This window comes from Amphiprion ocellaris, chromosome 14, assembly GCF_022539595.1.
Source record: "Amphiprion ocellaris isolate individual 3 ecotype Okinawa chromosome 14, ASM2253959v1, whole genome shotgun sequence".
Classification (NCBI taxonomy): domain Eukaryota; kingdom Metazoa; phylum Chordata; class Actinopteri; family Pomacentridae; genus Amphiprion; species Amphiprion ocellaris.
In genome coordinates this window covers 29,568,811-29,582,090 of record NC_072779.1, presented here as the reverse complement: position 1 = coordinate 29,582,090, position 13,280 = coordinate 29,568,811, and the positions used below count along the sequence as shown (strand labels likewise).

The following is a 13,280-nucleotide window of genomic DNA, read 5'->3' as shown; positions in this document are numbered from 1 at the left end:
GTTATGTCCGCAATAATATGTTTTTTATTTAAATGACTGTTTTAACAAGAAAAAAACGTCCGTCTAGATGATGGTTTTAGCACCATTTCAGAAACATCTCTATGCTCACTAACTTGTTTGTCATGTTCAACCTCTTCGTTGGAGTGTAAAAGCTTTAGTTTTACTTCATACTATTGAGTTCTGAGCCCTGTTATGCTAGTGTATGTGCGTAATAATATATGACATGATATTATTGTGCATTGTCACACACCACACACACACACACAAAAAAGTAGATACTGAGCAAGGTAGTTTTCTGTAGTTTATCTTAGTACTTAGTACTTGCGAGTACCCAACACAGTGCAGGACTGCTGTGAAGGTGGAGACAAGCGGCGGTGTTGTATTTGCGACGATTATAAAAAGAAAAAGAAAAAAAATAAAAAGAAGAAATTTGAAGGAGTGGCGGCTGGGATTTCAGCAGCGGCCGTATTGGACAAATTAAAACTTTGAACTGTCATTAGGACTCATCTTCTAGTGACAATGAACGTCTGCAATATGAGTTTTTCACTCAGCTCGCTCAGCCGTCAGAATGCCCATGAATGGCTTGTTCCACTTGTCTGATTTTGTATTGATTGTAGTCTAAACAAATTAAACTGTCGTCATCTGCTGAGCTTTGTTACACTTCTGGTAGTCTACACCACTGACGCAAATCATACTTTTAGTTTTACATCAGTGGAACCCTCCATCCAAAGATTAATATGTGACAGGAGAAAAATAAACACTAAATTCTACTCATTTCTTCTTAGTTTTCTATAATTATTTACATTTCCCTGTAAAACCTGTGTATGTATTTTATGTTTTTGAGCTGCTCTTGACTGAAAAACAAGTTGTCAAACACAGACAGTTTCCTTGTGAAGAAACATAAGGCAAAATACTGGGAGCCCTACTTCAATTATAAATCATTCATACATTTATTGTATGATACAGGATTTGAATTAAATGTAACAACAAACCTTTGTTTTGATATTTTTTACAAAGTAATATCTGGTCACCTGAACTATTATGAAGCAGAGCTGAAAACAGCTGCTGTCCTACATGACATAGCGACCTAATTTTGGTCCAACAGTTGTGCTTTATTCCAACATTTCAGTGAACTCATGCAGGCAGAGGTGGCAGAAGTCAGAGGTTAGATTTCTGTCTCTGCTGCTAGTTGTTTCTCATGCAAAATATAAACAGCAGAGCCAATGTTTAAAAAACATAAGCAACCACAAGCAGCTCAGCTGTGATAAACTCTGGTGCTGCATGAATTTGGATTATTTTAAACGCTAATAATAAGTGATATGTTTGTTGTAGTCAATACTAAAACAATGGTACTAATCATACAAATGAAAAATGTCTAAGTGCTAGTAAATATGCACTTTCAGATAATAATATCAAATTTAATTTTGAGAATCATCAAGAGTTTTTTTTTATTCTAAGATCCTGAGAAATAAACCTCATCTATTTATATTTTTCCTAATATTGAGACAGAATAATAACAGAGAAAAGAGAGGCCAAAAAATATCTGTTTAGATCTAAATTCAAGTGCTGTTCTTATTCCATTGCCAGGCTCTACACTATCTGGTGTAATTATTGGAAATTGCTTATCAACCACTATTACTAGCATAGGCGTCTTATGATTGCATTTCTGTTAATATGAAGTCTGAGGTTCCTGTTCAGATTTAACATTTAGCAACAAATACACAGACAAACAAAACATCAGGTTTTACCGTATCGGAGTCGATGGGCTGGTACAAGAAGTCTGAGGCTTGTTGAAACGTCGGGTTCTTCTGTACAAACAGCTGCTGGTGAAACTCCTGCAGAACCTGTGTTTGAAGAGAGAAGATGAAACACATATTTATGTTTTGGCAGAAGCTAACGAGTGATCCTAGCTCTGAATTTAGATAATTATTGTGGAGCAAAGCCTTTAAGCTGTAAGCTTTTTATCTTTATTGTGATGAGTAATTTCTACGTATACACTTTCAGAGACAAAAGGCTCCAGCTTTACAGCTGCAAGCAGAGTTGAAGTATTTGCAAATCTTACAGTAAAGGTAAAAACAATGATGCATGTATCCAACAGCTGCAACAAAACACTATCTAATAATCTGCTGATTTGGGGATTTTTCAATTCATAGTTTTGTCTACAAAAGGTCAGAGTATAGTGGGGAAAAAAGCCATTATTATTTATTTATATTACATAAACTCAACATAGTGAATGCGTAAAGACATTCAGTCTATTCTCATGCATGACAAAAAGCACAACATTTTGACATTTGACAAGCTTGCAACAGCAAATAACATTTCAGCTTTAAATAATGACAAACCATTTTTAAGTGATCAAAATAGCTGCTGAATAATGTTCTGGCCATGAAATTATAGATTAATCGACTATCAATATATCAAACACCTAATGGCAGTTTTACCTTATTCTGTAGAACAACATTTCACTGGATACAGACAGAAGTATTTTGTTTTTGCAAATATTTGCCTACAGTTGCTGAAAGTAAAATAAAAAAATGCCAAGTTAAGTTGCTAATTTAAGGAACTCCCAATTGCATGTACATATAAGTAACATGTCAAAAGTAAATATTCATAATGATATTGTCAAACATATTTGACAAAGACAGCAGCAGATATCTCCAGATCTTAACACAAAAATTAAAGCAGTATTCAGCAGTGAAATGCCATTAAATAACAATCAAACATAATGTACTTATAGAGTAGTTCATGAGTCCAGGTGCTGTGAAACATAACTGTATTTTTATTTTATTTTTTTTTTTACAGAAACTTTATATGCGATATACTCAGAAGATTTAATAATTTCTGTTATGCTACACCTAAATTTCTAAGGCAGCTCTTATTATCCACACATATCTTTTAGTTCAATTCAATTCAATTCAATTTTATTTATATAGCGCCAATTACAGTCAAATTGTCTCGAGACAATAGTTTATCCTATAAAATACTACGCTATGTTGTGTTGTTCTGCTGATACTCAATATATGGTCACTTCACAGAATGATATTATAGGGTCCATTTTTGCATCATGCCCAGAAATTGTCCAGATAACAGGGGGAGAGATTTTACTTGTATTTGTTTGCCACTGCTGCAGTTAAAGCTGAACGGAGTAGACGATTTATTCATAACACGCCAATACACCAGTTTACCACCAAGAAACTAAGAGTCCAAAAAATCTCGAACACAAAGCATTTTACTAAATAAATTTCCACTGGGAGGCAGGTCTGATAAAACCAATCTAATTAAAGCAAAACACTCATTCAGCAGCTTTGATTCACTGCTTTAAAAACATATTAGAACATCTGAGAGTTATTACTTTGCTCCCATTAGACCAGAAGAACCAGAGAGTGGAGAACAGAGAAGATCTATTTTGAAACTATATTTAGATCTCAAAACACAAAGAATAAAACATTTATGAGAACCTCATTCAGTCAAATCAAAACGTCACCTTACACATAGCACACACAAGATCCGTTTCTGTGTTGACACAGGAAGCACATGGGCTGAAATGTGAGCTCTGCTGAAAACCACTGCACCCACCGCTTACCTCTCTAATGATTTGTTCATATTCTGAGCCTGAGCAGAAACAAAATGCCTCTCCAGGTCCAGAGAGGCAAGATGACCTGAACAAACCCGACTGAAAGAGGACAGCAGCAGCTCAGGAGCGTGTAACCGAGGAGCGCTGAGGTAACTCAAACCACCTCAATTAATTAGCAGTCGGTGCGGTGGTAGAGTTCAGCTCATCACAAGAAAGATACTGAAGGAACAGAGACGTCCAAAACTGATTGATCAATGGGTATTTGAATGAACTGGTAAGAGGTAAAACTCTCAGACTACATCACACGAGTAGAAATTTTACAGATATTCTTCTTTATAATCTCAGACGTGCACACACCACAAGATTTGAAAGTAGTGGTGCATCATATATTATGGAATATTATTTAGATTATCGTGGCAGACAGAGCAATCAGGGAGCAGAGTGCCAACACACGAGATTTCATGGCAGAAAGGTGAATGATGAGAAAACGGTTGGAGACACGCAATCGACACAGTTTGTCTATTTTTCAGTGAGAATTTGAACTATTAGTTTTAGTATCTGTCGCTAACAACAGGGTTAGAATATTTAGCATTGCTTGGCAACAGCAACCAGTGCTCTGGGCGTTAATGTGATAATTTAGCCATGTTTGATATTTATCGTGGCAGCCTCAAGTCTGCGAGCAGTTTGGGAGATTTCAGATTGGATCTGTAAACTCCACACATTACAAACGATCTGGGCCGATCATCAGTTCAGACCAAGATCCCAGACCATTGGATTTTTGGGAGGATGAAATGGGAGTAAATCGGCCAAATACTCCTCTAGTGGGAGGCCAATCATAGATAGCAGAAAAGTGAATTTGTTGTACAAACTGTAAGGACTATACGGGCCGCTATTAAACATCTGTAACTCCATCTAATGGAAGAGCAAGTGGCTTCACTTGGTGGCATAACTTTAGCACCAATACATTTCCTGAGACTTCTGCAGCCCAACTAATCAAATAACTATTAATCGTTAACACCCCATACTTGGACCATATATATGTGGATACCTCATCTAACTCATCCAGTTAGAGATATCTACATGTAGATATCTCATCTAACTGGACTTTTGGTGCTTCTTGATGTTGCAATTAAATAAATGTCAAAAACAAGCAACAGGAAATAACATATCACATGTGAGACTTTATTTCACAGCATTTTTCTGTTCTAAATCTGCAGAATTTGATGCGTCACCGTCAGGAATCCTTTCCCTAAGTCAACACGAATGACTGAAACTGAGCTTTGACTACCAGCTCTATGCCTCTCTATTCACACTGCTGTATGTAGTCATGAAGCCACGTCTCCAACAGCTGCTGCTTCCTCACTGTCACATTTATAAATTATGCTGGGAGAGAAGCTTCTAGCTGAGGCTGTAGTTACTCTTTAATCTCACTTGAGACAAAGTTAGGTTGTTGAAGCTCAGTTAAACAGCAACATTTCAAAAACAGTCAAGCAGAGCTGCCTGCTGAGGTAGAGCACTCCATGCAGACTGATCATCTCTGGCACCACAGTTTTTTGTGGGATGAATTAAGCTCCTGTTTTCCATTTTCAGGGTATAGTTTGCAGTGGCAGGATGTCATTGAAATAAATACAAACTGGACTCAATATCTGCAGAGGCTCAGAAAGGTGAATGTGTATGGTGGATACAAACACAAGTATATCGCAGATTTTAACACTCACCCCATGTGAGCTGTTCAAGAGCTGGTTGAAGGTGTTGTGGACCGCCTGGTAAGTTTCAACCTCAGTCTGACACAGAGAGACCAGGTAATCTTTTACCTGCTCATAGATTCTGCCATCTAAGACCTGCCGAAACACAGAAAAGTGGATTTTAATGTTAAAGTAAATGTCTATTTCCCACCATCTACCCGCAGATTCTGACGTACCTTGATGCAGTCCATGAGGTCTGTGTTGTAGTAGCGCTGCTGGTGAGCATTAGCGGCTGCTAGCGTCAGAAGGTAGTCGTTTCTGGAGTGGGTGGCTTTGGAGTTGCACTCGCTCCTCTTGGCTTTCAGCTGGAACGCAAAAGTTAACACAGCTGACTGACAGTTGCAGCATGAAATGTCACTAAAAGTAGAGCAGATGTAAAAATCTCATACCTTTACGCTGGCCCTCTGTAGGCTGGATCTGGACTGGAAGAGGCTCAGCTTTGACCTGCACAAAAGAAACCACAAAATTAAATGTCTGAAACCACGGATGGGGATTTCATTTGGACACTGGGTAGGACACATTCAGCAGAGATCTGAGCATCCATCTACAGCAACATAAACTTATTTTCCTGCATTCTAGTAAATTTTTATGCACCAAATTGATCTTTTTCTGCATCAGTTTATCATGGAAATGTCTTATTTATGTAAAGGAAAGCAAAATTCCGGCACACTGAGTAAACATGACAGCGGAATTTTTTTCTTTTAGTTGTTTAATTGTATAGTTATGGAAGACACAAATGTATGTGTTCTGAATATTGATGTATTCCACCGGAAATTCATACCTCTGTCTGAGAGCATTGTATTTTATTACTGTACAAGTGCCCATTAAAGTATTTAAATGGAATATTTATTATAGTTTTTTTATTTAACGTGAGCAGAGTTTGTGCAAATTCTTGAACAAGAGACCTCTTAGGTTTTAAAATGACAGAAAACATAAAGCATCAGACTCTTTGTGACTTAATGCAAACCTAAATATAGAACTGAATTGAGAGATTGTCGAGTAAATGCATGTTGTAATGCTACAGGCTGTGATTATTATATACAACCATCCAACTGTTTAACCAGCACAACAGTTCAGGTTAAAAAAGAAGACCCCACAGTATCCAGGACAAACGGCTGGAAAAGTTTTTGAATTTCTTAAAAGTCATGTCAGTGACTTCAGCTTGTTTTTTTCTGGAACACCACAATGCATACTGGTAACTGAGCCACTAATCTGCTTTATCCAAGTGTGGAAGTGCAGGACAAAGACTTTACAAAAGGCAAAAAAACAGATCATTACATGGAGCTTAACTGACGTCTAAATAAGTCTTTTTCATTAACGAATGTTGGACTCTAAGTAAAATTTGGACACAAGTGAGAGAAAAGAATCAGAAGGTCAGGAATGGTTGACAGAACAGAACGACTTCTGTTCTGGCTCATAATGTTGTTAAATTAGGAAATTAAAACCAGAGAGTCAAACTTCCCAAAACTTAAACCGACGACACAGGAGAAAATTGACTCCAAACCCCATCCAATTTACAGTTAGGTTACTATAGCGGATGTAAACATGCTCTCCAATTGCAATCATTAGCTGCTCTCTTGGTTGCATGTAAACGCAATGATCAACATGAGCGGAGAAGACAGTGTGTCCGTTTTGTGGGAAAACAGTTGCTTGTATGCCAACATTTGTGAGCATTTCTGCAGAGATATTCAATAATTAAGCTTCTTTCATGTTGGAGACATTTAGAAGGACATGACAAACAGAGCTGAAAGTCGGAGGATTTATCTGTGGTTCTGTGTGTGTACATAGCAGCCCAGAAAAACACAGTATTTGTAGTATTAGAACGAGTGCCAGCAGCACCCGGCTTTTAATCCCATCCGACAGCAAAACTTTGCCGAGTTATGCCTCGGTCCTACAATAAACTTTCCTGATGGGCAGAAAAATGTCTGCAATGTGGTGAGTCAAAGCGCCAGCTGTTCATGTCTTGCCAGGACAAAGTGTTGAGGGATCGCACCCTCGACTCAGTCAACAAGTCTGAGTGTTGGCTGTTTGTTGGGCTGCTACTAACAATTGTTTTCATTATGCATTCATTACTTTCTTCCCTTAATAAAGTCTTTTTGCTTGTAACTTCACATGAATGTTTGGCCTCTACTTTGCAGAAAAATGTTCAAAGTTTGACACTAGAAATCTGCTCTGAGGTTCATGGACAGCAGGAGGAAGGTTTCTGTGTGTAGATTAGAATTTACATCCAAGCATGACTTGTGACACTCATTTTGGAAACCAGTCACAGCCCAAAATGTAGCTTAAACAAAAGTGATGCTGCAACCTATATTTGCTCAGAGAATTTTTTTCCCCCAGAAAAACAGGAGACATTAGTTTTGTTTTTTTTTTAACATATTTATATACTGAGGATATCTGTGGGCAAGAAGTAGATGTTATTTTAAAAATAAATGAGCAACGTAAACAAACTTGTTGAAAACCATATTGGGTACAAAATATAATTCAAAGCAGAGAACTTTTAAAGCATGTCTGGAAGGGATCATTAACTGATTAATGATCAACATTTGTGAAAAGCCATATATCAAAATATTCATTTGCTGTCCGAAAATCAAGTTTTGGATTAGTTTTCAACTATTAATCGCTGGCATTGCACTGCAGAACATGACAGTTAATTCAGTTATGAAAATGATGTCATTGCCTTAGTGAGCAGTTTTTATTTTGCTCTCACAACATGCAGAGTTTCCAATGTGGATTTGTTATAGTAACGATTACGGTCAATGAAACACTGTCAAATGTTTTAGAAAAATTGCAATTTATGCATTTTTTTCTTCCTTTTTCATTGCTGTGACCCCAAATCTGAGGTGCACACTGAATTCTGTGCACTATTTCTACAAACACTGGAATGTAGAAAGTATTTAAAACACACTCTTAACCAAAGTGTGGTGTTTCATAATTATCAGCAGAGAGGAACGATGAGTTTATCATTGTGTTACTAGGAGATCAGAGATTAATCAGGGTCATACTTGGCGTCCAGCTCTGCCTTCTCTCGGACGGCCTGCGCCATCGTCTCGGCCTCCTGGTACTTCTTCCTGCTCTTGGTCAGCTCTTTCACCGAGTCCTGCAGCTCAGCTTGGACCACTGTCAGCTGCTCAATGCACTGTGGAAAGCAAGCGGAAAAACAACAGAGAACTTTACATTTATGCAAATTCTTACTCAGGGAATGCAGCACCTGAAAAACATGCAAATGCCTCTGAGCCATATCTGAGGATCATGTGGGGTGAGTGATGACATAATGGCAGGTGTGACGTACAGGAACCATGATGGCATCACCCCAAAGGTGAGGGCGAACAAGAGCAGCATTGTAGGCTGCAGGTGGTGGAACATGGCCAGTAGAAACCAGAGAGCAACGCTGGGTACATTTCAGTCACTTCAGGCCTTATGATCAGGAAACAGGCTCCAGACAGCGCTACAAAGTATTGAGCTGATAGCAACTGTAATGATAAGAGGACTTCTTCCCTCAAATGGCAGAATGTTTATTGCTGTTAATCAGAATTACACTTGCTGTTTATACCAAGTTCCTGCTGGTTAGCGACACTGACCTGAGGACAAAGAACGTGGATATATCGGCTACTAATAATTATTATCACGATGGCTTTTACTAAAGATTAACGCCACGTTTCAGTTGCACTACATAAGGAAACTGGTCCTCCATTATCTGACATGTCTTTCATAACAATGATAGAGGGCAACACAAGGACAAGCTTTCATTGCCTCCTGCAATCACTTGTTTTACCTCCACATTCTGCCCTTTATAAAATGGTTTATTGCATCTCGTAACTCTGATTCTGAAAGGCACTGTAGGAAATTAAGTTTATTATTACATTTTCGACCATTGTATTTATTTCACGGTGTAGTAAAAGTAAGTGCAGAGAGGTAAAAAATACTACACTGTATTGTACCCTGAGTGACCACAGGTCCATAAAAATGTAAATTTTGTCAACAATAAGACCCTCTTTAGCTTTTTCGTTTCACTATTTTCAATTTGAGGCATGTGGTCAAAGCTAAAGTAACTTTTTCGCTAATAAAAGTTAGATGATCACATATTTTAAATGTCAATAAATCAGAAATGCATCCTGAGAACAGCAGTGTGTTAACTAGTATATGACCAGAGCATTGTTTGTACTTGCTCAGTTCTGACAACAGAAAAAAACAAATATGTAAGTGAGAACTATATCACGAATTCACACAGACAGAGGGTGTAACAAGTGCTAAAATCGTAAAAGTCACTTTGTTCCCGTTGCTGTGTATGAAACAGGAAGGCAGCTGAATACTGTGTGATCTGTGTTTTACTTCAGCTTTCATGATCACAGGTGACATACGCCGATACTGGCTACTTCCATGAAGCGCCATCTGATGCAGTAAAAAAAAAAAGATCAGACACACATGCTATGTGGGAGGTAGATGCATTTACACTTTTGCTACACCTGGCTATAAATGGACCTCAGTCAGATGTTAATCTACACTTGGCAACAACAACAATGTCAGCATCATGTCTCAAAACCCACGTAACATCAGATATAGAGCAACTTCCCTTTTCCCCTTTAAAAAACACGGAAACACACCCTGGATTTCATCAGTGAAGATGTGCATACAGCTGCGACAGAGGTGACTGAAACCTGAGCAGAGTTGTGGGATTTATCTGCATTACCTTTCTGAGCTGCTGCTCCTTCTGCAGTCGTGCCGTCTTTGCCGGATCGGCGACCTGGACTTTGTAGTTATCACAAGCGCTGATTCTGGACTGGGTGGTCTGGACTGTGCCCTCCAAATAGGCCCTCCACACACAATACATGTTCCTAAACCAAACAGAAACACAAACACACACAGGATTTTAACAGTGAGACATTCTCTCGCTCTAATAAACGCTAAGTGATTAGCCAGGGAGCTAGAGCTGCACAATTAAACAAAACCAGATCATGATCTCCACTCAGACCTCTATGTGAACGCAATTCTGTGCTTTTATTAGCAGGGAGATCCACTGTATCAAAGCAAATGCTCCTAATTTCTCTCAAAGCTACATTAACAATAACTACTATGTGCTACTGAATGCTAAAGAAGAGGCTGGAGATCACTGTCAAGAAGGCTGCAACATCTCATTACTGATTTATCTGATTATTTGATGAATTATCAAATATTTCCTTTGTAAGCGACAGAGAAAAATGCTAAATATGAGTCATAATCACCCACAGGTCTGGATATTCAGTGAAATACTTCACGATACTCAAGTTACCATCATGTGTGATATTTGACAAGCTGGATCTGGCTAATGTTTGGGTGTTTTTGCTTAAAAAAATGCCTACTAGCAAGGGATCATGCAATTTTGCCACCTTTCCTCTGTCAATTTTCGCTGTAAGACAGTTGACTGAATACGCAAACCCACTTCACACAATGATTTTTCAGCTGTGCAGAGCTGAGCTTTCTTTTATTAGCTATTGTACAAACTTTTCATGTCAATAATCCAAAGCAACTCAATCAATGTTTCCATGGAGACACAGTCTGTGTGCCATTATCCCTGTTCATAATTGATATTACATCTCCTTCCCCTCTTGTATAACCCTCGTCCATCCATTTTCTTCAACTTATCCAGAGTCAGGTCTTGGTGGCAGCAGGTCATTCTCCCTCTTCCGAGCAACATTTTCCTGCTTCCAAGACATTTGAGATATGTAGTCTCTTTAATAAGTTCTGCGTCTACGCCTGGGTTTCCTCTCAGTTGCCTGGAAAACCTCCAGGAGGCATCAGATGTTCAAATCCTCAGCTGGCTCCTTTTGACATGAAGGAGCAGCAATATTTCTTTGAGCTATCTTCAAATCTGAGCTGAGCCACCCTACGGAGGAAACTCAGTTCAGCTGCTTGTATCCTGTTCTTTCTGTCACTACCCAAAGCTCATGACCACAGTGAGGGGTTTAAATGTAGATTGACGTGTATATCGAGAGCTTCCAGGTTAACTCCCTCTTCATCATGACGGTCTGGTACAGCAACTGCATTACTGCTGATGCTGTACTAGTCCATCTGTCCATCTCAAGCTCCGTTTTCCTATTACTCAAGAACATGAGCCCAGGATATTTAAACTTCTTTGCATGACACCCACCTTTTCAGAACGACCAAATAGTTCTAATCTTATTCTATCTTATCTTTGACTTCATATACAATTGATGCCACGTTTGCTTCTGAGAACAAAATCAGATGGTTTGTAACACAGAATCTTCAGAGAAGTCATGCTGGGAAACCGTTTGGCTGACACGGACTCATCTGTCTAATGCCATATATCAAGGGCTAACTCATCTAAAACATCCTATTGCTGCAAGTATTTCCTCATAAGAAGCCTGGAAGATGGGCTCTTGGATGATCTTACAAATTTTGCAATAATCCAGCAAACACACGAGGTAGGAACCTGGAACCTTAAAGTTGATTTGTAGCCTACACAGCCAAAATCTGATAATCCTCGACTACAGTGTTTTCTTTCTTTGTCTCTTTTGTGTTACTGAACCACACAAGCTAAACAAAGCAGCTTGTGGTCTCGTTGTCAAGGTGCCTGCATCATATTTTCTAGTGCACATGTGTCAAACATGTCCACATGTGTAGTCCCAACTGTAGTAAACATTTATGTCCACTGTTTTAAGGCAGGCTCTGAACTAAGTTTTGGAAAAGTTGGTTTACTTGAACACTGGATGAAACACTGTCAAAGCAATTTCTGTAAGGAACATCTTTGTTTTGGAACATTGGTAGAAGTGTGTACAGAACCAAACATTTAGAAAATTGATTTTATTAATAGTTAACTTGCTCATGCAGTTACTTAAAAGCTCCTGAACAGGTAGCTAATATCTGAGTGAAGAGAACATGAAATAAATATCTTATCAACACAATGGCTGCAGGAGAAATTTGTGATCTCGATTCTGAGTGTTTTGGTCAGAAGTGTGCAGCCCGACTTAGAAATATAACAAAAACATTCCTAGAAATAGTCCCAACAAACTTCTCTTTGACTGTAGAAAGGACTTTACCTGTGATCTACTTGTTCTTCTGTCACGCTTTCTGGCCATTCCCTCTTCAGATACTGATTTGCCAACTTCTGCAGGGCCTGGAAGAGAAGAAGTGAGAGACAAAAGTGTGGATGACCTTTCACCTTTGACATCGGGGCACATTTCCTGTGAATCATCTTCACATGGGATATGTTCAGAAGATGGTGACCCTCTCTGCCCTTGTCTTATAAACCACCAGCATGAAGAGACTCAGGAGACACACTTTATTCTGTCCTCCAGGCACAGACAGAGTCAAGTCAAGTAAAAATAAACTTCTCTACGACAGCTTTGATAAACACCCACCACTCGCTGCAGCAGTGTGAGACAGACCTCACAGATCTAAAATCCACACGTTAAAAAGTCCTTTCTGGCTACACTGTAGAAAGATTTCACTGTGATTCAACACTACATGGACTCGTTCACCTGTTAACCACAGCCTAGTTTGGATGTCGGCTCACTTGCTGGTTTTTATGCTGACGTAGGCTCATTTTTTGCTGAAAAATGTCATTTATTTAGCCCACATTCAGCTCTGGAGACATATCAGATTCCTCCACCTCAGCCAACAATGAGGTTAACCTTTGAAAAGCTAAAATAGCAGGACAGAATGAACAGCAGGAGAAAAATGTGTATGTTAGGTATGTTAGAGAGTTGTACGTACTAAACTGACATTAGGAAAGCTGGAATATTTTTAGCACTGAGCAGATAATCTGAGCAGGCTTGTCTAAAAATTTTTCAGACTCATAAATGTTACCACTAATTGGCTTAATTGACCCGTTTTCTTTTGTACCGAACATAAAATTATTTTGTTTGTGCTCAAAGGTTTAGGCCAAGATTATCGCATTCAAAAGACGCTGGAACAAAGGAATCATAACCATAATTATTTGGTTAAAACCTCAATAAGTCAAACAA

The 13,280-nt window shown here is 38.7% G+C and overlaps 1 protein-coding gene across 1 annotated transcript in view; it reads right to left on the bottom strand.

Annotated features, from left to right (window-relative positions):
- The window catches only part of LOC111563809 (F-BAR and double SH3 domains protein 2-like), a 47,998-nt gene that overhangs the window by 19,369 nt on the left and 15,349 nt on the right, over positions 1–13,280 (bottom strand). The window contains exons 4-10 of the mRNA XM_023263071.3: positions 12,354–12,430; positions 10,007–10,151; positions 8,322–8,455; positions 5,709–5,763; positions 5,496–5,624; positions 5,293–5,415; positions 1,749–1,844 (exon numbers count right to left, since the gene is read on the bottom strand). Of these exons, the coding sequence (XP_023118839.2) occupies positions 1,749–1,844; positions 5,293–5,415; positions 5,496–5,624; positions 5,709–5,763; positions 8,322–8,455; positions 10,007–10,151; positions 12,354–12,430 (759 nt within the window). The remainder of the gene's footprint in view (positions 1–1,748; positions 1,845–5,292; positions 5,416–5,495; positions 5,625–5,708; positions 5,764–8,321; positions 8,456–10,006; positions 10,152–12,353; positions 12,431–13,280) is intronic.